Source organism: Sturnira hondurensis, unplaced genomic scaffold (assembly GCF_014824575.4).
Source record: "Sturnira hondurensis isolate 20B ecotype Veracruz unplaced genomic scaffold, ASM1482457v3 Scaffold0022215, whole genome shotgun sequence".
Classification (NCBI taxonomy): domain Eukaryota; kingdom Metazoa; phylum Chordata; class Mammalia; order Chiroptera; family Phyllostomidae; genus Sturnira; species Sturnira hondurensis.
The window spans coordinates 4,422,953-4,448,284 of NW_028094846.1; the positions used below are offsets into that span (position 1 = coordinate 4,422,953).

The 25,332-nt window shown below is 42.5% G+C and overlaps 1 protein-coding gene across 8 annotated transcripts in view; it reads left to right on the top strand.

Annotated features, from left to right (window-relative positions):
- PRRC2C (proline rich coiled-coil 2C) overlaps window positions 1-25,332 on the top strand; it is an 80,819-nt gene that overhangs the window by 18,023 nt on the left and 37,464 nt on the right. For 3 of the 8 annotated variants that reach the window (XM_037035098.1, XM_037035101.1, XM_037035105.1), the window contains exons 2-15: window positions 220-385; window positions 1,117-1,294; window positions 2,997-3,106; window positions 4,183-4,308; window positions 5,945-6,168; window positions 9,643-9,725; window positions 10,323-10,456; window positions 10,532-10,619; window positions 11,839-11,983; window positions 13,364-13,417; window positions 17,310-17,922; window positions 22,861-23,030; window positions 23,429-23,681; window positions 24,829-25,039. In XM_037035098.1, the coding sequence (XP_036890993.1) occupies window positions 274-385; window positions 1,117-1,294; window positions 2,997-3,106; window positions 4,183-4,308; window positions 5,945-6,168; window positions 9,643-9,725; window positions 10,323-10,456; window positions 10,532-10,619; window positions 11,839-11,983; window positions 13,364-13,417; window positions 17,310-17,922; window positions 22,861-23,030; window positions 23,429-23,681; window positions 24,829-25,039 (2,501 nt within the window). In that variant the 5' untranslated portion in view covers window positions 220-273. The remainder of the gene's footprint in view (window positions 1-219; window positions 386-1,116; window positions 1,295-2,996; window positions 3,107-4,182; window positions 4,309-5,944; window positions 6,169-9,642; window positions 9,726-10,322; window positions 10,457-10,531; window positions 10,620-11,838; window positions 11,984-13,363; window positions 13,418-17,309; window positions 17,923-22,860; window positions 23,031-23,428; window positions 23,682-24,828; window positions 25,040-25,332) is intronic. The other 5 variants (XM_037035099.1, XM_037035103.1, XM_037035106.1 and 2 more) reach the window with 3 other exon arrangements.

The following is a 25,332-nucleotide window of genomic DNA, read 5'->3' on the forward strand; positions in this document are numbered from 1 at the left end:
AAACAGCCGTAAGGTCAATGTGTGCGTGCACCTTACTAAATTGAAGGGAAATAGGATGAGAGCTAGTTTGTGGATTATTACTGATGTAAGTTAGTGAAGATTGATTTAATTTTTCACTTTTTACTTCTCAGAATTTCTGCAAACATCTACATATTAGGAATATTGAGTAAACTAATTCTAAAACTTTTCTTATTTTTCTTTTTTATGTGCATCTTAAAGGCTGGTTTTAAGGGGTGTGGCAGGAGGTTTCGGACTCGATGAGTTTCCACCGAAATGTCGGAGAAGTCAGGCCAGAGCACAAAAGCAAAGGATGGGAAGAAGTATGCGACACTCAGTTTATTTAATACGTACAAGGGTAAATCCCTCGAAACTCAGAAAACCACAGGTGAGTAAAATCAGTGGCATCTACACTTTGGGGGTTCGATGCTATCGTTACTGGAGGTGGTTCACTGGGGCTCTTGTTGTGCACACTGGGACAAAGTGTGCTTACATTGGACTTACATAGGCAGCACTTCTCAGGGGGCATAGAGTAAAGGTCTTACCATTAAAAATCCATAAATACATTTATTTTTCCTTGTTCGTTGTCAGTACAGTTGTGGGGCTGCAAAGGGCAAACTCCGTCAGTGAGAGGGGTAGGCAGTGAGCTACGTATCGGTGGGTGTTCATTTCCACTCCAAGTTACGGACTGAGAGTCCTGTGGTGTTTTGTGTTGTGTTTTAATACCTTGGACCCAGTGTTGACTGTGAAAACTGGACCACGTGTTACACTGGCAGTTTCATTATGCATATAAAGGCAGCGTATTTATTCTTTAATGTGCTGAGTTTTGAGTTTGAAATAGAGTCCCTGGAAACTACAAAACAGCACTGTCAGTGTTTTTTCATAGGGTACAGAGTTTATTGTTAAAATTTTTATGGCATTTGTTCAGTGGCTTGATAGTGTCCTTTAAATATAATTTCTGCATTGGATGTTGTTGCAGGTGTCTGACTTACAGATTCTTACCTTAAATATTAGGAAAAAATAGTGTCCTATTTTATTAATTCCTATTCTGTATTGTTTTAAGAATAAAATGGGTGATAAAATAGATGTTCTAAGAAAGTTGATGTTATTGATCTTTAGTTGCAGCTCGACATGGATTACAGAGTCTTGGAAAAGTCGGTATTTCGCGGCGCATGCCTCCGCCCGCCAACCTCCCCAGTCTCAAAGCGGAGAACAAAGGCAACGACCCCAATGTGAACATTGTACCTAAAGATGGCACAGGGTGGGCATCGAAGCAAGAGCAGCATGAAGAAGAAAAGTAAGTCAGCGTCTGCTAAAAAGAATGGGACCAGCCCCCTCCTCTTGCAGGGAATTTCGAGTTCCTCGTGTGTGCTAGGTGTCGTACTGTGCACATGTCGTGTCTCATGCCCTTTAGAGTCTTCCACGTACAACTTTTGATTCCTTTTCCCCCTGTGTGGAGATAGTGGCAGTATTCCCATGTGTCGGGGCATAGCAATGACCATTGCTCATCGCAACTTTTCATATCTGCTTTATTGGGTCCTCCCTCTCACTCCCAGCAAATCAGGCATTCTCTTTCTGCTGTGATTAGCAGTGGATTCTTACAGGGTGTGCAACCCGCCGGCCGCATGTGGCCTAACACAAAATCGCAAATTTACTTAAAACATGATGGGATTCTTTTGTGATTTCGAGTTGCAGTGTATTTAATGTGTGGCCCAAGACAACAACTTCTTCCACTGTGGCCCAGAGATGCCAAAAGGTTATACACCCCTGTACACTGGGGGTTTTGGTTTTAGATTTTGTTTGTTTATTTTTAGACAGAGGGGAAAGGAGGGAGAAAGAAACATCAACATGTGGTTGCCTCTCGTACACCACCCACTGGGAACCTGGCCCACAGCCCCAGCATGTGCTCTGGCTGGAAGTTAAACCAGTGACCCCTCAGTTCCCAGGCCAGCGCTCAGTCCACTGAGCCATACCAGCCAGGGCTGTACAATAGGGATGTTTAGCTGCCTGGTTCCCTGGGACTATGCGTGGTACACATTATATGTGCACTATAGGTATTCAAGCAGTATTTTAATGGATAATGATAGCAAGAAAGCCAGCATAGAATTAATAATGTCCTTACTGATCATCATTCATTCAACAAATATTTAACATTCTCTATATCAAGATTTATGCAGGGCTCTTAGTTTATTGAATGACCAAGTTAGATAGTGATGATTTAAAAAAATAAGGCGTGCATTTCGGTGCTTGGTGCCTTTTGCCTGTATCTGTTATCAGAGTTTCTGTGCTCTTGTTTAGGGAGCTAGCTCTCTGTAGAAAATGTGGTAAAATAAAGCCTGTCAAAGTCTGACTGGCCTCTTCTTCCTCATTGTAGAATTGTGTTGTACCAGTAGGTCAGAGTCTGAGAGTACTAGGAATAGGTGGTATTTATTTCTTAAGTCTTATAACCACCTTTTTTATTTTTAAGCCTCAACTCATTACAAGGATTGAATAAACCTGTAGACCCCTTTTAAAACATCTTTTATTTGGGGTGCATCGGGCAGGTTGCTCTTAGCTCCGAATACAATAATAATTATAGGGGTGACCCTGTTGACTGCCAGATGGGGAACTCGCTTCCCCTCACCCCGAGGCCAGTTCTGTCGGTGCAGACCGTGTGTATGCCTGCGCTGGTACTTCTCATTGCAAACGCTCACTTCTTCAAAACAGGTTTTTGGGAGCTGGGTTCAATAATGACTGTTTCTTTCTTTGCAAAGCAAAACACAAACAGAGCTGTCTCCTCCCCGGGTTGTTTACTGAAAGGTAGACGTGGGAGGGGGCACAAACAGCTGCACTTCACTGAAAGGCACGTTGCAGAGGGAATGCTTCTGTGGAGGCTGCATGTGCGAGTAAATACTGTAGAGCCAGACTCACTGCTACAGGAGCTCACCTCAAGTCTAGTGTTCCATTTGTTTTATTGAAACATGCAATATCTGAAATAATGGATTCGTATTTTTTTTAAGAACGCCAGAAGTTCCACCAGCACAGCCAAAACCTGGGGTTGCAGCTCCCCCAGAAGTAGCACCTGCTCCAAAATCATGGGCCAGTAACAAGCAAGGTGGGCAAGGAGATGGTAAGTGGACATTAGCTGGGAAACCTGGTCAGGCTCGGTAGTTACTGAACAGCCATGCAGGAGATACATATGGATGCTTCATCAGTGTGCCGGCTGGCGAGCATCCTCACAGGGCATGCTCGGGCATGGGGGGGGGAGGCTAGAAATGTCTCAGGCTAGTGAAGTTTCTGTCAGGAGCCGTGTATGCCCTACTAATAACGATCAGGATTTCAAAGGGAGTCTTTAAGATACGCTCTGCCCCACACTGTTTTATCTTCACCCTACAGGACCAGGTGAGACCTTGCACTTCCCACTCTGAGCCATAAGCACCGGGCAGTACATAGGTTGCCAGACACCGTTTCATCTCCGTCTGTGCCCCGAACCTCTCTGTTTCAGACATGCTGCTCAGGACTTCCCGAGCAGGGGGGGAAGAGCTAGGGAGAAGACACACAGCACAGTAGCTGCAATACCTCCCTCTCCCCAAAGAAGGATGGACATCCCAGCGAAAAATTTTCCACTAGCAAAACAGGAAATGTCTATAAAACGCTGTGTGGAAAAACCCATCTAGGCCCTAAGGCTAATAAAATCAGCTCTTTTAATTTATGGAAGTATAAAATAAATAGGTAGGTGGGTTGAATAGTGAGGTGTAACCAGTATCTCAGCAGTAAATTAAATGAAGTTAATCAATTAAATGAGGCATTTTAGCCTCATTGTGGTACTAGCAGTGTTTACTCATAAGCTATCTCAGTGATATAATTTGAACTGATTCTTAGAGGTGTTGGTAAAGGAATTTGTCTTTTACAGAAATAAATGAGAGAGAGAGAAGTGAAGCGCTCCACTTGCTTCGCCATCTTAATGAGTCCTCTGGGACCGAGTCCGGCAGGTTCCCTTCTCAGATTCTTATCTCCTCGTGGCTGTTCATTAACTTTCCAAGGGATTCTAAATCTAAATAATGAAAAAGTTGTATGGATATGACTAGTCATCATTGAAATGTGAAATAATTTATTATAAAAAGGCAGAGAGCTATGTCCAGGGAGGGTTTTTTAATTATCTTGGGTACGAAAGTTAAATTTAATGCTTTCTTAAAAAATCTCTAGGAATCCAGGTGAATAGTCATTTTCAGCAAGAATTTCCCAGCCTGCAGGCAGCTGGGGATCAGGAAAAAAAAGAAAAAGAAGCCAATGATGACAACTATGGACCTGGGCCCAGTTTACGCCCACCAAGTAAGAGTACTTTCTGTTCAGTAAAAAACACAGGAGGAGATTGTGTGTATATCATGTCTTGTGATACCTGCCTGCTAGTGTTGTGTGTGTGACTTGCCTCCTTTGAAATGAAGGCAGATAGTAGCTAGGTGCTTGCCACTCAGGTGCGGTTTCTGTGTGAACGGCGTCAGTCCAACTCGAGAACTTGCTGGGAGTGTGCCTCTTAACGAGGTGCCATGGTGACTTAACTGAACAGTAGTATTTGGTCAGTTTTGCAATAGTAAAATATTTAGGGCAGACCTCTCCTACATGCAAATACTTATTTATAAATTATATCCACTTATTTGCTACACCGTTAATATTCAGGAATCTCTTGCTTTCTGAACTTAAAGCCAGGAACCAAATCAGTTTGGGATAGTGAGAGAAACTTGTATTATGTACATTACAAAGCAAAAAGTAAAATTAGAAATAGGAAGTCTTTTAGAGGTTTCTCTAATGCTTATTAATTTTAGTAGCTTCATACTGTCATTACCGAATTCTCAAAGGACCTATGTACAGGGGGAAGTTCCTCTTTACGGTAATGGTTACAAATCCATATTTCTGATAACCTGATTTTTCACATTTCTTTTGGCTCATTTCTTGTCAGATGTGAGTAGAGCATCTTTTGTTTTTTTAATTGTCATAATGTTCGTGAGTTTTTATTAGGAATAGATGTGTAATCTTTACTGTTTTGTTTTCATTTGATTTTCATCAGTTGCTGCAAAACAAATTTGTCAGCTTCACACAAGAAGCCAGAATGAACTTGGGTTTGACACTCTCCCTCAGTGTCAGGGGTGCAGGAGCAGCTTGGCTGGGGTTGGGACTGGCTGAAGGACTCCTAGCAGGGACACAGGGGAGCCGTTGTCTACAGCTGGCCGGACTGCAGCTCCTGTCCCAGGCTTGATCGTGGTGTCTCTGCTTGTCTGTGGCTGCTTACAACCTGGCTTCCCCAGAAAAAGTCCGGACAGACCGACAGGCGTCACCCACCTCAGATGGCAGCCCAGTCTTTTGTAACCTAGTCTCAGAAGAGACGTGCCATCACTTCCGTTGTGTTCTGTGTGTTTCACAGACCAGTCCTGGGGCACTGAGAGGGTGGTACCCAGGGTGTGAATACCAGGTGCCAGAGACCCTTTGGACCATCTGGGAGGCTACCCGCCAAACCAGGTTTCCTTGTAAAACCATCTCCCGGCTCATTTGGCTGAGTGCAGTTGAACCAGATGATATCATCAGTAAGTGTGCTCACTTGGGCCCATGTAACTGGCAACCAAACACTGAAAAGAAAGGAAGAGAGCTTCACTGCCCACCCTTCAGGGTGGTAGAGCCCCACCCCTTAGGGCACGCAGGCGTGACTGTGATGGTAACTCCCTAGGAAATGTTGCTAAGGTTCCACAGAGAGGTACAGTGTTTCCTTCCTGCCCCAGTATTTGGTTTGACCTCTCTGAGGTACGGAGGCGTCTCTGCTTTCACTTAAAAGCATTAGGAGGGCCTGAATTAGGCTTTCCCTGCTCCCTCGCTGTGCTTACTTGTTACTTGCTGACATTTTCTTGGACTGCCTAAGGTGGCACTCTGATACATTTTCATGGTTTTTTTTCTGATTTGTTCCTTATCTCTGTACTAGATGTTGCTTGTTGGAGGGACGGTGGTAAGTCTGCTGGCTCATCCTCAGTATCTGACCAAGATGAAAAGCTCCCTGGCCAGGACGAAAGCACAGCTGGGTCATCGGAGCAAAATGACATTCTCAAAGTGGTGGAAAAGAGGATAGCTTGTGGTCCTCCCCAGGCTAAGCTGAATGGACAGCAGCCTGCCCTCGCGTCCCAGTACCGCGCCATGATGCCTCCTTACGTGAGTGCTGCTGGATAGGCAGATGCTTGCATGAGAGCTTTCCGGTCCGGGTTCGAGGAAGAGAGCTGAAGCGGGGAGGAGTTTGGGTCTTTAGTAACACCTAATAAAAATCAGCATTTTCTATGATCGTGAATGTAAGAAACATCCCAGGACCTGTGCTTTTGCCTTAGTGGGGATAATAGATATTGTCCAGTGGCCAAAGGGGTTGTTTATGGCACAGAGAAGGTTAATAACTGTTTTAGTTGTCAACTTTTTATTGATTTACACCTTTTAGCTTTTCATTATGGAATATTTCTAACTTGTAGAACGAAAAGTAATAGAGAGTACAGTGAACCTCTCTCTCTCCCCTTATCTGTCATCCACCTCTAACAGTTAATTTGTAGTCAGTCTTGTCTCTTTCCCTCCATCTTGGATTACTAAGGCAACTCCTAAATACCTTATTTTCATACATATATATATACAGCCACATGCAGATATATGTATATGTGTGCGTATAATCTTTTTTAAAAATTTGTTTATTGATTTTGAGAGAGAGGAACACTGAATTGTTGTTCCACTAATTCGTGCATTCATTGGTTGGTTCTTGTACACACCCTAACCAGGGATTAAGTCTGCACAGTGGGCGCATTGGGACAATGCTAACCAACTGAGCCACCTGGCTAGTGCCTTATGTTGTTATCTTTTTTTTTTTTTTAAAGATAAAAACTAATGGGAGAATTCACAGTACCATTATCATACCTGAAAATAATTTTTTTAAAAGCACCAAGTCAGAATTTTAATTTCCCTGATTGTCATAAATAGGACCCAGATACTGTCTATACCTCGAGATCGGTTCCTATTTCCCGTAGGAATGTTGTTATCAGTGGGCGCCTCTTTCCCTCCATCTCTTACATATATATTTTTTGGACCTTGTCTGTTACAATTTACTTTTATCCTGTTGGGTTTCTCAGTCAGAATTTTGCTGATTTTAATCTTCGCAGTCTCATTTAATACATACTTCTGACCCTTATATTTTCTATAAATTAATAGTTAGATTTGGTGCCCTCATTCATTTGTTGGCTCTCAGCCTACTGTGAAATTAATATGGCAAGTTACATGTACCCAAGTAAATAAATGTACATTTTTTAAGAGGCCACTAATCTCAGGGAGGAAGTAACATAGTTCCTATGCTTATTTTTTTTATGATTTAACTTCTAAATATTTGAGCTTTAAATATCATTTTCTTTTTACATATTTTCTGTACTTTGAATTACTGTTTTTATTTAGCCATTCTCTGATAGAGAAGGGAAATACATGATTAAAAACAATTACTTGTTAAATATTTTCTTTAAGAAAATGGGAGTGTGATCAAAATCAGTCACATGCTAACCTGTCCTTGAAAAATACTTTACACCCAAGTCCTTGTAGGCTAGTTCTCAACTTGTGCTTCTAGAGACCCTTGATTGTTCAGGTGTGGGCGTGGGACGGGACGAGGAGGGAGGTGGAAGGGGAGTCACGGGCCTTTGTCACCAGTGTCATCAATGATTTTACTTGAATAAAGTGTTCCCCCGCCCTGGCTGGTGTAGCTCAGTGGATTGAGCGTGGACCTGCAAACCAGACGATCGCAGTTCGATTCCCAGTCAGGGCACATGCCTGGGTTGCAGGCCAGTTCCCGGCAGGGGATGCACGAGAAGCAACCATACATTGATGTTTCTCTTCCTCTCTCCTTCCCTTCCCCTCTAAAGATAAATAAATAATTTTTTTTTTTTAAAGCGTTCCACCAATGAACAACAATAAGAATGTTTTGAAACCCCCTACCATATACTGAGAGTTTAAAGGTTGTTTCTACAGTTAATTTTGTGGCAAATGTCTAAATTTTAAACATTTACTACCACACAGAATTAATCTGGGCAGTCTGCAGAGGGATACAGTGCATTTTACCTGGGAACGTTTGCCCCCAATAGTGTATTTGCTGACAACTTACGTACAAAAGTGTGACACAGCTCCCAGGGCTCCGACCGGTCCCAGGCAAAAGGCTTTTCCAGTGGGGTTTCGGCTGCTGCTGAACTTAAGTCACTTTGCTCTGCCCCTGAGTTTCTTCAGATAGCTTAATCATATAAGTATAGCGTTTTTAAGTAGGAAGTAATTTTCTCATCAAACAGCTACTTTTTTTTTTTTTAAGAAAAAGTAATCTATTTTAGGAGTACAATTTCATATATTTATTGGATTGGCCAAAAATTTGGTTTGTTTTTTTTCCGTACGATGGTTCTGGTTGCACACACTTGTCTTTAACGTCATACGAAACAGTTTTGTTAGGTTTTATTGTGACAGCTGTCATATCAGCGTGCATTTAAAAAATAACTAATAATTCATCAAAAAATTGATGAATTTTCGTGCAGCCATTTTAATGTTGAAAATGGAAGAAAATATGCAACATTTTCGGTGTATTATGCTTTATCATTTCAAGAAAGGTAAAAACACAACTGAAACACGCAAAAAAGTGTTGTGCAGTGTATGGAGAAGGCGCTATGACTGATCCAGTGTGTTTTTCACAAAGTGGTCTGCAAAGTTTCTTGGTAATTTTGACCTTTTGGCCAATTTATTCTTTGTGGCGGGGCTGTCTTAAGCACTGGATGGTGCTTAGCAGCACCCCTGGCCTCTACCCACTAGAAGCCAATAGCAGGAGTTAGCCACCATACTCAAAATATCCAAATCAGTGAAGTTATTCATGAAAATGAAAAATGGTCCTTTATTTTACAGAAAAAAATGTAACAGATTTTTGTATAAGCAGATAGTAAGTAACCAAGGACTCCTTGACATTTCTTCTCTTCTAAAGCATGGGATGAATGAATCCTTTGGTGTGTTATTTCTCTTTAAAATCTGTCTTATAACTTCTACACTTAGCTTGTCCAAGCCAAGTTCTCAGAGAGAGCATCGTTTTTGTGCCTCAGTTTCTAATTATGGTGGCCTAGTGACTTGACTCAGAGCTCACCTGTGCTCTGCACATAGAGAATCTCCGAGTCACTCCCCACCAACCTCCTTCCTCATTCATTCCTTGGGTTATGGACTCCCGAATTTTTTATCTGAACTGAGTTTCTCTTTATCAGCCAGTCTGCCTCCAATTAATCTACTCCTGCATTAGGGTAAAGTCTCACATTATTTTCTTTCAAATATTCAAACTTGGTTAAGGCTTTGCTGTTTTCAGGGTGTGTACACGTTACCTTCTTTACTTTTTCACGTCAGTGCACAATCACATTTATGTGCTTTTGTTAATGGGATTAGAAGTTCTTCCTATGTTGTGTGCTAGTTATTAGTCTTCATAAAGACTTAGTAGAGGTAGTAACCTTACAAATGGCTTGTTGTTAAGAGTGAATGGTGACCTGTACCAGCAGATAAAATTAATTTTTCATAGAAGTTATAATTTCAGGCTTAGGGTGATCATTTCTACAAATTACTGGGTTGCTAAATTTATCAGTGTTTGTTTCCCACACTCAGATGTTTCAGCAGTATCCGAGGATGGCGTATCCCGCTCTTCATGGTCCCATGCGGTTCCCACCTTCTTTATCTGAAACAAACAAGTAAGACTATTAAATGATTAGAGTCTGCAAAGCATGTGTGTGCTCATTTAGACTTTCGGGGGTTGAATGGCTTGTGACGATGGAAGAGGGAAGAGTGAGTCAGAGTGCGGCGGGGCCTTGGCTGGCTGTCACACAAGAGAGATGCTTGGTTCTCCCTGAACTGTAAACCGCCTTCCACAAAGTTCTGAGAACTGGGGAGTGTGGCCCCCAAAATTGACAGGCGTGTCTCTTTTCCGTTTGTTAAGGACCCCCATTCTCTTTTTTGCTTAATGCTTGAGCATCTTCCTAAGTGATGGTTTTTCTTAAAATTCTGTAGTTTGAGATCTATATTAGTCTTAGCCACATTTTTTAATATACATTTGTTTTATTTTAAATCTTTGACAATTAAAAAACCTTGTCTGCTATTAAATACTTGCATAAGAATTATTACCTATTGCCCTGTGTATGTAATTTCATACGCGTGTCAGGTGCAAAATATCTTTATGTCGTGTAGCTAGCATTGTTGAATTGACACGAGCTAAATTTCAGTCTTTTTATTTTTAAGGTGCAGTATTAAAACTCTGTGTCCTTCTCCCTTATTAACCTCTTGTGCATTAGAGGCCTTCGAGGAAGAGGCCCCCCTCCTTCCTGGGCACCTGAGCCCGAACGCCCCTCCATTCTCAGTGCATCAGAACTGAAGGAGTTGGATAAATTCGATAACCTCGATGCTGAGGCTGATGAAGGTTGGGCAGGTATGAGGCAAAAGGAGTTGTCTTCATTCTGTGCATGCTTTGAAACAGCCATTCTGAGTGTCTCTCATTCGACAGGTGCCCAGATGGAGGTAGACTACACAGAGCAGCTGAACTTCAGTGACGACGACGAACAGGGAAGCAGTGGTCCTAGAGAGAACAGCAGGTACGTCGAGGTGTCGTTTACGGTTCTTGCTGAGTTTGTGGGTAGGGTCTTGCTGTTTAGTCAGAGGGGCTTAATTAGTAGGCGTTTGTTCCTCATTTATAGAATTTCTACATTCTGCTCCGGTGGGGTTATTGAGTAGGAAAGTGATTAATGAGCTAAATTTTAAAAGTACAGCTAATCAAGGAATTAAAGTTTCTGAAGAAAGTACAACTCATTCTGCCACGTATAATGTGTGCTTTTTTTTTTGCCCTAATTTTTGAGAGAAAAATACGGATATTCATTGTTTATGGGATAATGGTTATATATACACCAAGAATTTAATGATGGTATGATAATCCTGTGTCTAATGCCCACAGAAATGTGGGTGCGCATTGCATTCCGCAAAATACAGCATTTTAACAACAGTGTTCAGGTGCTTGCCACCTAATTGGAGTTATTTTGGGAAACAATATTAAGGATCATTAAAAACTTGGTACTTGCTTGACCTGATTCATATTTATAAAACTAGATAAAAATTACTTGAGTTGCTACAGCTATTTCAAGTATTTTATTTTTTTCAGCTTAGCAAGCAGTGTCTTAGAAAACGGGAACTTTTTCTTTTCTTTCTTCCGAAATAGTGGGGCATCCGAGTCAGGAATGTGTGGGTTACATGGCACACCAGCTGGGCTCCTACTGTGCACAGGAGCTGGCGTGCAGGCGTGGGTGTAGTTTTTCAGCTGCAGAGTTGTAGTGCACTGCTGTTGCCTGACCTGTTGATTGTGAGATGCTTGTGATTTGTTGTGGGTTTTTAAAATATTGTAATTAGATTTATGTTTTTCATTAAATCAGGATAAATTAGAATGTAGGTGTGAGTACCTGTAACATCACTTAGTTGCATTCAGGTGAGATTTTGATTGAGGGTGGTGAGAAAAACAGTAGGCTCTGTTCCTTTGTCGGGGTCTGTGCTGGGTATGAGCATCTGTGCCTGAAAGTGGCTGCGCTGTGCTTTGTCTCCTGGTGATACCCTGGCCCAGCCCAGTCCCCTCCACATTGTAGAGGTATGGTGCATACTTACTGAGTAAACAAATCAGCACCATTGCGTCCCCAAATCATCTTACTCCTTAGTAGATTTTCCCTCGAAACCATGTGGTGGTAATGTCTTTTTCACACACACAAAAATGCATGTACTTATGGTAAAATCTGTCCACTTTTTTATCTCCTCTGGTTTTTGACTCTCCAGTGAGGATCAGGGTTCAAAAGCCTCTGAAATCACTGAGACCCGAAAAGAAGCAGATGAAGTGTGCGACACCAAGCCGTCGTCTCAGCCCCCTGCCCAGCCGACAGCTGCAAAGGGCCCTTACAGCAAAGGACCGCCGTTCAGTCAGGTTTGTTCGTCCCGAGTCTCGTCCCTGTGGGTGCTGTGGGTTAACTAACCTTATAATCCTAGACTTGGATGAAGACTTAAGAAAAGGAAATGTATTTTTTCTTGATTAGCTCTGGATTTAAACCACAGTTTTACTGTGTGTAACAGAAACTGTTAAGATAGTAGCTAAAATTATCAAGTAGAAACTAAAGTTTTACTGTTTTTTCATATCACAGCTCAGTCGTATCAGGGCAGAGGGATAAAATGCTTTGCCAAACTGCAGTGCCATCGGGCAGTGCTTCGCGGCGCACTGGATACTTTGTGCGTCCTCGCAGCGTTCATGTGTGAGGTCGTGCCCTGAGTAGGGAGACCACACACAGGGACCAGAGAAACCTCGGGACTCTGGGCCGTGTGAAGAGCATTGTTAAGGAGGGGACGTCAGCATGTGGGCTGATCCTACTTCTAACGTGGCAGGAGCTGCACCGAGAAGGGGGAGTGAAGAAGGGCTTCCTTCCAGAGAGTCCACTGAACTCCTGGTGCACTCAGCGTGGACTCACTGAGTTCATACAAACAGATGGAGGAACCTGGCCCTTCCGGGAGGCAAAAGTGGGGAGCTCACATTCTCTGTGAAAGGAGAAGAAAGCACCAAGCATCCGTTACAACACGCCGTGATGGTGCTTTGGAAAGGCTTTGCAGAAGACTGGGTACTCAGAGCAGGAATTAGCCAGTGAACACAGAGGATCGAGTGCTGCCCAGCAGTTTTGTGTGCTGCACAGGGGCTTTGAACTTCGTTCTTCAGGCATGGGTTGGGCATTGGGGAATACATTTGAGAACTCTGGAAAAGGATTTTTCAAGTATTTTTTAACAAAATCCATGTTTTGTGTGATTTTTAACCTGCTAGCAAAATGGGGAATGATAATTCATTTTTTATGTGAAAGAATAGAGGAATATTGTACACCATATTTTGATGTCTAAATTTTTTGTTTTCTGACACTAATGTATATACTAGCAAGTGAATATTTCACATATTCTATCTGGTTCCAACATTGTTTCAGATTTTTTTTTCTTTAGGTAAATCTCAGTTTTCATTGGCTGTTAGAAAATCCAGGAGAAGTATTGGGCTTACATAAACAGAAATTTAAAATTAGAGGTGTATTTCCAGACTTCATACACTAAAATTCTACTTTTTTCAAGGTTTTTGAGATTCTAACCTCATTGAAATTGCAGAGTACTTCTGTGGCATGTAAAGTTACCTTGCAAGTGACTGGCATACTTTTACTAAACATGAGAAAAGGATAATGATGGTTTGCTTTTTGTGATTTTGTAATATCCCTGAAATAATCACATTCAGAAATATTTCCAGTAGATACTTTTCCTCTGATTATTTTATAACACTTTATAGGAACGTGGACCGTCTTCTCACCTGCCACCACCTCCAAAGTTGCTTGCGCAGCAGGTAAATTTTAACTGGTTTATGGTCTCTCTGTATTGGACTGTTCTCCTGGAAAGATTCTGTGTGTGCGTTGTATTTGTAACATGTGAAACAGCTGTGGACATTACCTTGTGGCTCCTGCGTGTCTCCCTCATCACCCTTCCCCTCTGCTCTGAGCTGTTGTACACAGCGCCCGTCTCACTGAGAAAAGGAGACGTGCACCTAGTTTTTCCATTGAGCGTCTTTCCTGATCAACTTCCTCCCTGGTGTCCTTACTGCTAAGGACACTTCTTCTCCCTCTTCCCTGTGTCCCATCTTCTATCAGTTGCTGATCATACTACCTTGCAAATTAAAAAAGTTTTTTAAGCCAACCCTCCCTTAACTCCCACCACCCTTCAGTCTCTGCCCTGTTTCTCTGCTCTCCTCCTGGCAGAGTCATGTCAGTGGGCTGTTCCCACTTTCTGACATCACTGGCCCTCGTTGACATCTCCCACTAGACCTTTGGAACTGTCATCATCAGTGTCTGTGATGACTGCCATCTTGCCAAGTCCAGTTTTCTCGTCTTCATTTTACGTGGTCTCAATAGCAGTTGACATAGTTAATCTCTCCATCCTTCTTGAAAACTTTCTGTACCTAACTTTTTTTTTTTTTAAAGAGATTTAATTTTATTTATTTATCTTTTTAGAGGTGAAGGGAAGGAGAGAGGAAAGAAACATCAATGTATGGTTGCTTCTCCTGCATCCCCTGCAGGGAACTAGCTCCTGCCGGAAAGTGGCCTGCAACCCAGGCATGTGCCCTGACTGGGAATCGAACCGCGATCGTCTGGTTCGCAGGCCCGTGCTCAATCCACTGAGCTACACCAGCCAGGGCCTGTACCTAACTTTTGAGACATCGTATTATTTTCTTCCCTTTCTATGATTGGTATTCCTTATGGACTTTCAGTACTGAGCTTCGGTGTTGGCAGGCTCACAGCTGTGTTCTTGTTCCTTTTTCTCACTGCAGTTGACCCTTGAATAATGAGGGGATTGGGGGTACCAGCCCCTTTCCCTGGCAGTTGAAAAATATAGGTTTAATTTTTGATTCCCCCAAGATTTACCTACAGTCGTCCTTCTATATCCATGGGGTTGGTTCCTGACCGCCGTGCCCCTCCCCCCATATGCTTGTGTCCCTTACATAAAATAGCCTAGGACCATCCAGCTGACTCTGTATCCATGGGTCCCCAACCATGGATGAAAAATACTGTTTCAGTTCATACCTCCACTTGGGTCTCTGAAAGACATTTCACACTTTGTCCAAACCATGACAAGCCCTGGCTTCCATGCACAGTCCCGCAGGCCTGCTTCTGCCTGCCCTGTCTTCCCCATCTCAGGTGATGGCATTACTCGCCTGTTGGCTCAGCTTAAAACCTGTAAGTCACTCTTAACTCTTCTTTTTTACCTCCCACCCAGCACACGAGGTCACCGCTGCCCTCCGAGTACATCTGCACACTGGACACTTCCTGTGTCGGGTGCCGCATCCAGCAAGTTAGCAGGTCATCTTGTTCTCTCTGTGCCCGCACACCCGGCACCTTCATCCCAGATTCTTGGTAGTAGATACAGACGGTCTTTTTAAAGTATGTGTTAGGCCCTGGTTGGCATGGCGCAGTAGACTGAGCGCCAGACTGTGAAGCAGAGGGCTGCCGGTTCAGTTCCCAACCTGGGTTGCAGGCCAGGTTCCCCAGTGTGGGGAGCACAAGAGGCAACCACGCGTTGATGTTTCTCTCCCAGTCTTTCTCCCTCCCTGCCCTTCTGTCTAAAAATAAATTAAAAAAATACTTTTTGAAAAATGAAGGATGTATTAGGCCAGTCAGTCCTTGCTCAAGTTCCTTTCCATCGTCTTAAAGGTCTCTGTCTACTCTTCTTTTCGTCTACTTTTCTGTTCTCGCCACACAGAGCATATTGCTCTTGTTTTTTATATCACCCTCAAGATATTTTATTTGCTGTTTCCTGGTTAAAAGGCTCTTTTCCTGAGATCTTTCCTGTCACCAAGATCTGTGGTCAGATACCACAAAGGCCTTCCAGGATGACCCCCAAAACATCTCAAGGCAGTGAAAAGATTTGTCACAGAAAAAAATACTATTAATACATGCAACAAAGAACTTATATTGGGATATATTTATTTTTTTAAAAAAAGAACCTTACAACTCAGTAACAAGACAAATCGCCTGTCAAATTACCCAGTTAAATGCTCAGTGTCTTTAGTCACCAGGAAAATGCATGTTAAAGCCACAACACATCCCAAATGAAAACAGCTGGTGGCACCAGATGTTGGTGAGGACAAAGGGCAGCTGGCGCCCTCCTCCGCCCCTGGTGGGGCCGATTGGCCTTATAGTCACTTGGGAATGGCAGCTCCTTCTGGAGTGAAACGCACACGTACCTGCAGCTCAGCAGCGCCAGTCCTAGATGCCTGTCCAGGAGGAGTGAAAACACACACTTACCCAGAGACTTAGGCTCGAATGCCCATAGCTGTTTCATTCATAGTGTGAAAACTAGAAACAGTCCACGTGCCCACTCCCTGATGGAGCTGCCCGTGAAGCACGCCGCCCTGCAGGGGAAGGGAGCTAAGCTTCGAGGTGCACCGTGACCTCAGGCTGTGCCCCTGAGCACTGGGGGCCTGGCATAGGAGAGCTTCACTTGAAATGCTAGGAAAGGCGAGACTGCTTTCTTCTGCCGGAGCAGGTCAACAGTCAGTGGGGGCCCGGTGCGGGCAGAGGGGGCCATCAGAGCGCTCCGTGCCGTGGTTGAGGCGGTGGTGTTTTCGAGTGTGTTGTTTGTCTACCTTCATCAAACTGCACAAATCCAGTGTGTGTCGTGCTTTATGTAAATCATACTTCCACGAAGTGGCTTTTTAAAAATGCTTATTCTGAGTTTACTGCAAAAATTGGGTACTTGTATGTAATCACTTTGTTTTTTCGGCTCGTCTTCGAGCTGTAGGTGGGGTTAGCAGAGCACCAGAGAGATTAAGTGGTTTGCCTACAACACCGATGCTGGTTTGGATTATAGTCCAGATTTCTGTTGGTTTGGGTTTTTTGTATTCAGTCCAGTGTTTTTACTCCACCATTATTTTTTAGTACTCTGACTGGGTATATGACTTTTAACGTTTCATGCTAGTAGCTGTTAATATTTTTAAAACTTTTCTTTTGTTAATGTTGCTGCCCTTTTCATTCTGCTTGTCTTTACATAGTTGCTGGCAATGATTTCAGATCTAGAAACACATTAAATGAAAGTTAAGTCATTAGAACGCGGGCTCTCAAGTGATCCTCCCTCACTCCAATTTGGGCCTCAGTGGTCCTGCCTTGAATGTCTCGGTTTAGAACTAGACTCTTCCATGCAGGCTGATGCTAGGGGTTCCTCCTCCTCGGAGTGTCAGCAGCAGCGTCTTTTCCCCGCTGACTTCTTTGGCGGGCTGCCCGCTCCCGGGAAGCCCTCCTCCGTCCTCAGGGCTCGTGCGGTGCCGCTGAGCGTCGTTCCGGACTTGCCCTCCTTCGATCGCCCGGCTCTGGCAGCTGCCGGCAGCGCCCTCTCGTGCACCCTCTTTCCCTCGTCTCTGCGTTTCGAGTTTGAAGTCAGGTTGTGACAGCTTCCTGTTTACTCAGCAGATACTGAGTGAGCATCCTGTCCAGCACAATACGTAGGTGCATACTCAGTAAATATTAGATGGCGGATTAATCATTCCAGTTTTAGTCTGGGGAATTCATCTAGATTTTGACATTTTCCCCATCTTCTTACCTATATACACTTTAATGTGTGTGTTTATCAGGAAAATTTCCGACATTTTGTGGAGGGTTTTTTTTCCCTTCCACCCCATGCCTGTGATATCCACTGTTAGTCAGACATAGATTTGTCATCTCACCTGGTAATTTCTCTGAATGTTTCAGCATCCTCCTCCAGACCGACAGGCAGTGCCAGGAAGGCCAGGCCCTTTCCCTCCCAAGCAGCAAGTGCCAGATGAAGATGAGATATGGAAGCAAAGAAGAAGGCAGCAGTCGGAACTTTCTGCGGCGGTGGAGCGTGCGCGTAAACGGCGCGAAGAGGAAGAGCGGAGGATGGAGGAGCAGAGGAAGGCCGCTTGTGCCGAGAAACTGAAACGACTAGATGAGAAACTGGGCATTGTAGACAAACAGCCAACTCCAGAGGAAATTAGAGAAAGGGAGCGAGAGAAAGAAAGGGAGCGGGAGAAAGAGCTTGAAAAAGAACAAGAACGGGAGCGAGAGAAGGAGAGGGAAAAGCAGCAAGAGAAGGAGAGAGAACTAGAGAGAGAGCAGGAAAAACAGAGAGAAATGGAGAAGGAAAGAAAGCAAGAAAAAGAGAAGGAATTAGAAGGGCAGCAGGAACCGGAAAAAGAACCAGAACTGCCGACAACAGAACAGGAGAAGGAGCGGGGGGTCGAGAAGCAAGAGAGGGGAAAGGTGGAGCAGAAAGCCGAACACAAAGAACCTGCTTCAGAGCCTGTGATAGAAAAACCGGAAAGTGAGAGCAACTGCAATAAAGGTATGATGGTAGTTCGTTCTTACATACGGTTTTCAAAACATTTCGTTACTCACAGTGTGGATATTTGTGTATTTTAATACGCGTAACCTGAATTTTTGGATAGAAATGAACTTTTATTAGATACCTTAATATGTTCTCTTCCCTACATGGGACATGAAAGTTAGCATCTTAACCACTTTCAGGTGCACAGTTTAATGGCATTAATGTGTTCACACTGTTGTGCAGTCATTACCACCCTCTGTCCCAGAACTCTTGTCGTCTTGCAGAACTGAAACTCGTGCCCAGTGAATGGTAGCTCCCTGCTCGCTCCCTCCCCAGCCCCTTGCCAGGGGGTAGAATAAGCCATTCTGCTTTCTGTCTCCTTGGTGCTGGGTCATACAGTATTTGCCTTTTGTGAGTAGCTTATTTTACTTAGCATAATGTCCTCAAGCCTATTCGGTGTTGTAGTGCACTATAAGAATTCCTGTTTTAAAATCAGCAATCCATTGTATGTATATACCACACTTTGTTTATCCATGTCTTGGATTGTGTTCTGTGTTTGCCTGAGTAATGTTGCTGTTAATGTGAGTGCACGGAAAGCCTTTGAGACACTGCTTTCTTTTCTTGAGTTTAAACCCAGAAATGGAATTGACTGGATCATAGAGTGAATAAATTCTGTTTTTAATTTTTGGAGGAACCAACATATTTTTTTTGCAGTAACTATACCATTTTACATTCTCACCAACAGTGTACAAGGGTTCTTCTAGTTTCTCTAGGTCCTTGACAACATTTATTATATTCTGGGTTGTTTGTTTGGTTGGTTGGTTGGGGTTTTTTGTTTGTTTTGCGGGGGGTGCCATCCTAAAGAATGTGAGCTGGTAATTGTAGTTTTGATTCGTGAGGTTGAATATCTTTTCTGTGTTTATTGGTCATTTGTATATTTTTGGAGAAATGTGTATTTAAGTCCTTTGCCCATTTTTTAAATCTAATTGGTTTTTCAGTTTAACAGTTGGCCATATGTATTTGGATGTTGATCCCTTATCAGATATATGATTTGCCAGTATTTTCCCCCATTCCATGGGTTATCTTTTCACTCTGGATATTTTTTTGATGCACAAAACTAGTTTTCATGAAGTCCAATTTGTACAATTTTTGTTTGTTTGTTTGGTTGGTTGGCTGGTTTTTTGTCTTTGTCTGCCTCCCTCTGCTTTTAGTGTCGTGTCCAAGAAATCATTGCCAAGTTCAGCATCATCAAGCTTTGCCCTCTGTTTTCTTATAAGTTTCATGGTTTTGTGTCTGACATGTAGGTCTGTGGCCTATTTTGATTTAAGTTTTTTGTATGGTGTTAGGTAATGGTCCACCCTTATTCTTTTGCTGTGGTTATCCAGTTTTCCCAACACTGTTTGTTGGAAAGACTGTCCTTTTCACCATTGAGGGGTCTTGGCACCCTTGTCTTAAATCCTTTGACATTATGGCCTGTGGTTCATTTTGGAACTCTCACTCTGTCAGCCTGTGTCTGCATCACACTGTCCTCATTACTGTAGCTCTGTAGTAAGCGTTTCACGTCAGGATGTGAGCGTCTTCCGTCTTTGTTGTGCTTTGAGATTGTTTTAGCTATTCTAGGTTCATTGAAACTGTGAATTTTAGGGTGGGTGTTTCTGTTTCTGTAAAGAATGATCGTTTGAGGCAATACTGACATGTTAACAATATTAAGTCTTACAACCCATGAGCATGGGATGTGTTTCCATTTATATTTGTCTTCTGTAATTTATTTCAGCATTATTTTGTAGTTTGCACTGTAAAAATCTTGAACCTTTTTGGTTAATTCGTAAGCATTTTATTCTTTTTTGATACTGTAGTGAATGGAATTGTGTTAATTTCCTTTCATGTTGTTTGTGTATAGAAGTGCAAGGAATTTTTGCTTGTTAATTTTGCATCTGCTAATTTGTTGAATTCATTTATTAGTTCTAATAGTTTTTGTGGAATCTTTAGGGTTTTCTATTAATAACATCATGTCGTCTGTGAAAAGATGTCCTTTTCCTTTCATTGTGGATATCTTACTTGCTTTTTCTTGCCTAATTACTCTGGCTGGAACTTCAGTACCTAGTTGAATGAACGTGGTGGAAGTGGGCATCCTCGTCTTGTTCCTGACCTTAGGGACAGCTTCCAGTCTGTCACCACTGAGTGTGCTGCTCCTCGTATATGGCTTTCATTGTGTTGAGGTAGTTTCCTTCTGTTACTAGTCTGTTGAATGTTTTTATCATGAGAGTGTGTTTAATTTTGATGATCATATGTCTTGTTTTGTTTTTTATTTTGTCCGTGTGATTTAGTACATTAATCAGTTTTTGTATGTTGAACCATTCTCACATTCCAGAAATGTGTCCCACTTGGTCATGCTGTATGACCCTCTCAGCACTCTGCTGAGCCCTTTTTACTGTCTCTGTGTTGGGAGTTTTGGGGGCCAGTGTTCGGGGGGGACACGTGTCTGTAGTTTCCTGGTAGTGTCTTCGTCTGGCTTCATCTGGCCATGGCATGGCCTCAGTTGTCCCTCCTCTGTAACTATTTAGAGATGTTTGAGAGGAATGGATGTTAATTCTTTTTTAAATGTTTAGTAGAATTCACTAGCGAAGTCATCAGGTCCAGGGCTTTTCTTTTTCATGAGATTTTTGATTACTAAGTCAGTCTCTTGACTAGTTAAAAATCTGGTCACATTTTCTAGTTCTTTGTGAGTTATGGTAGGTTTGTGCTCCTGGGAATGTGATAGTGTCATCCAGCTCATCAGTTTGTTGCTGTGCCAGTTGTCCACAAAGCTCCCCAAATCCTTTATTTCTGTGGAACTGTCTGTGATGTCCCAATTTTTATTTCCGGTTTCAGTATAGTGAGTCTTCTCTTTTTTTAATCTTTGTTTTATTGATCTCTACTGTGATTGTTATACCCACTGTTCTAGTAACCCTTAACCTTCCCTCTGGTTGGTTCTTTTATTCCTTATGTTATACCACTCGGTTATTTATTTGAGATACGACTTGATTAAGAGTGTGTTGTTTACTTGCCACAGATTTGTGAATTGTCCAGTTGTACTTCTGTTACTGGTTTCTAACTTCATCCCTTTCTGGGCAGAGAAAAGACTTTATATCATGTATCTGTCTTTTTAAATCTTTTGAGACTTACTTGGTGTACTAACCTATGGTCTGTCTAGGAACATGTCCCGTGTGCAGTTGAGGAGAATGCGTGTGTTGTCATCGGGTGGGGTCTTCGGTATGTGTTAGATGCGGCCCCTCTGTTGTGTTGAGTTCTCCGTCTCCTTACTGTCTCTCATTGGGAGCTGGGTATTTAAGTCTCCAGAGGGTAGTGTGGAAGTGTCAGTATTTGCTTCACATGTTTTGATGGTCTATTACTGGGTGTGTACATACTCATACTGGTTGGATTTCGATTTCAAGTTGACTTTGTCTGGTACTAGTGTAGCCGCCCTGTCTCTTTCGGTTAGTATCTCCCCGGAATCTCTTGGTAACCTGTGTGTGTCTTGGATCCAAAGTGAAGTTTTTGTAGAGAATATTGTAGTTGGATCGTGTGTTTTTATTCATCCTGCCAGTCTGTCTTTTCACTGCAGTCCGGTTTGATGCATTTATGTTTAAAGCAAGTGTCGATTAGTTAGAGACTTGTTGCTGTCATTTTGCTGGTGGTGATCTATGTGCCTTACGACTATTTGGTCCCTTGTTTTTGCATTAGTGCCTTTTTTATTTACTTGATTTTTGTGAGGTAAAATGTTCAATTTATTTCTCATATCCTTTTGTTTGTATTTTATAGCCTTTCTTTGTTTTTGTTTTTACCATGAAGGTTCCATTTAACATTCAAGTTATAACACTCTAATTGAATTTATACCAATTTAATTTCAGTAACATAATTTAGTCCTAGTTCTGCCAATGAGTACGTGTATTATTAATTCTGATTAATTCACTTTGTGGTCAGTGGTGACAGTATCCACATAAATTAATTGTTTTTTAATAGTTCTTTAGTGGCACTTTACTTTTCATTGATAGTGTACGTTCTTTGGTTGACATTTTATGTTCTCAGAGGGCAGTTTAATTTTAACGAGGTTTATCAGTGAGATGTATCCATTTGATTTTTAAGTGTTGTGCCTACTTGGCTCTCATTATTTCTCCAGTGTTTTGTTTTCCCTTTTACAACTTTCTGAATGTTGAATGTAATGCTGACAAAAAAGTATGTTTTGTGGTTCTTTACAGCATAGTTTTACATTGGCAAAATTAACTATCTGTTAAGATTCAACCCCAGTTCTCTGAGAAAAGAACTTGCAACAGGTTTGGCTTTATAATTGTGACAAAACACTTTGTAGAACAAACGTGAATCTGGTTTTCTCTGGGGTGAAGACTTGGCGTGCGGGGGGCTCTCCTTGTGTAATCGTACCTGACACCCTTCCTCAGGGTAATGATTCAGACAGGTTTGAAGACAGCCAGTGATCACTCTGACATCAGATTTAGATTCATTCATTTTCTTTATAGATAACGGTCCTTTGATTAAAAAAATCGAATAAACCAGTATGTTCTGTTTTAAGTATTTATAGGCCATTTGTGTTCACATACATTCTTGTGAGCCACAGGTAAATATTGACAGCAGCACTGATGTTTATTAAACCATGGAAGATAGCATTTGAATTGTTTCACTGTTGCAAAAAATCAAATACAGGTTTTTGTTTGGTGAAGCATTTGGACCTGTAATCCCAGTATTAATAAGAATCCACCTGTGAGGAAATCAGAGGTTCTGTTAATGTAAGGTTATTTCATCGATGGCCATTATTAGAATGTGAAACTGTTCTGGGGTGTGGACGATGATTTTATCCCCCTTACCTTTTTTTATATATCTGATAGTTTCACTTGAGCACAAACATCATGTATTTGATAAGGGTTACAGAAAAATGTCATTATCTCTTATCTCTTTGGGCAGAGGGGGACCTGGTTTTCACTAGACAAGACAGCAGTCGCAGTGAGAAAGAGACCACACAAGTGGCGCACGAAGCGGAACCTGACCCGAGTTCTCAGCCCCGGCCTGCTGTTTTGTCTGGTTACTTCAAACAGTTCCAGAAGTCCTTACCGCCACGATTCCAGCGGCAGCAGGTAACGGCACGAACTTTTGGTCAGGTACGGGTGGAAAGGTTGATTGCTCAACAGTCTGAGAAATACTTTGGCATGAAACCTAGAACACACAGAGCGCACCGATTTTGTCTAAAATTCTTTTCTGTGTGAATTCTGTGTCCTTTTCCTCTGTCTCCTTCACAGATACCACATCCCCTTCTGGGGAATGGTTTCTACAGCGTAATTACCGAGTGATTAGTTGCTTAAGTCAAGATGCCATAACTACCCTTTGTTCTTTTGTCTTGCCACCTGTCACTGTTAAATGTCTTTCAGTTCTTTTCCCTGAAGGATTCAGAAGAGTCTGTTATTTCTGATGCTTTTGGTCGTATTGATGTGTCATGTGGAACTAGAATCTCGAGCTGTGGGACCTGCTTTTTCAGGAGCAGATGAAGCAGCAGCAGTGGCAGCAGCAGCAGCAGCAGCAGCAGCAGCAAGGTGTCCTTCCCCAGGCAGTGCCGTCCCAGCCGTCAGGGGCTGCTGTCCCGCCTCCGCCACACCGCCCTCTGTACCAACCCATGCAGCCCCACCCCCAGCACTTGGCTTCCATGGGCTTTGACCCGAGGTGGCTCATGATCATGGACCCCCGAATGATGTCAGGGAGACCTGCCATGGACATCCCTCCCATCCACCCAGGTGAGTTCGGATCTGCTTTCTTGCAGTGATGAAGATCAAAGTTTTTTAGTGTCCCCCCCCATTTTTAGTCTTACTTCCTCGGAGAGTTATAAGGACACCTAGATTTTTTTTTTTTAAGATTTTATTCATTTATCTTTAGAGAGGAAAGGAAGGAGAGAAGGAGAGAAACATCAATGTATGGTTGCTTCTCATGCGCCCCCCTGCTGGGAACTGGCCTGCAACCCAGGCATGTGCCCTGACTGGGAATCGAACCGCGATTGTGTGGTTCGCAGGCCCACGCTCAGTCCACTGAGCTACACAGCCAGGGCAGGACACCTAGATTTTTAATCGTAAAATTATGCAACTTTCATTTAGCACAGAGGAATTAAACACCAGACACTGGTAAGATCAAATTATTAGTTATTTTCAGTTTTATATATATCACTCACAAATTTTAAGATGGAAAATTACTGTCTTATTAACAGTATCAATTATTTGCTACATTGCTTTCATTCTTTTGTTGTAGCATTTGAAATTTTCCATATGTGTTCAAGCTTATCAGTTTTCTCCCAACATTTACCAGGCTAGCACCTGCTTCCTCATAATTTAGCTAAAAACAAATAAAAAGCAGTCTTTTATGGAATCTATCAATAAATCCAGACAATCCATTATCAAAATGATATCAAGGAAAATTAACAGGTGATAAAAACGTGATCATTGTGATTTAAAATTTTTAAAATTTAAAAGGCATAATTCATATTGTACTAATCAACTAATTAAACTAGAGGTATAGAATTTTCTATGGGAAATCGTTTACTCTGAATGTATCACTGTTGGTGATTCTCATTATGTTTGTATTAGAGTGCAAAGAATTATATTGCTTGTTGTCTGATTACATTTTGTTCCTGTAAAGTAGGCTGCTGTTGCGGTTCTGCTTGCTTTGCTTCCTTAGTTCCTAAATGTGTTAATTTAACAGCAGCAATAAGAATCTTATTCATTATCATTGTCGGTGATCGTTTGTTGGGTTCATCAGTTTTAGTTGGCAACAACTATTTAACTTCAGTGTAAAGAATACCAGATAGCAATTAATAACCCAGATCTGTGTCTCTGCGATTTTCTCTCCTTCACCCCCCTGCCCCCACCTCCCATCTCTTTCTCACCTGTGCAGGAATGATTCCTCCTAAGCCCTTGATGAGAAGAGACCAAATGGAAGGGTCACCCAGCAGTTCTGAGTCATTTGAGCACATAGCTCGGTCTACGAGGGATCATGCAGTGTCCCTCTCTGAGCCTCGCGTGATGTGGGGGTCAGACCCCTACCCTCATCCAGAGCCTCAGCAGGCCACCACTCCCGAGGCAGCAGGAGAACCCGAGGCTGTGAGGTAATGGAAGGCCTACTGGGCGACCCAGCAGAATGGTGGGTGAGAGAGTGCTGGTCGGCGCCCCTAATGGCAGGTCCAATTTAGGGCTGAGCCACAAAGCCGACGTCCCCCTGCTTCGCGTGTATGTGTCGTTTCATTTTGGGCATTTATTTTTCTGGCATTTCTGTATTCAGGCTTTTTGTAAACTAGTTCTATAGACTGAATTAAGTACTGAAATTTAGTGTTACATGTTAAAATTGGCAGGTTTCTAATCATTGATTAGGTATTTGACATCATGGCTAAAGAGTTGATGT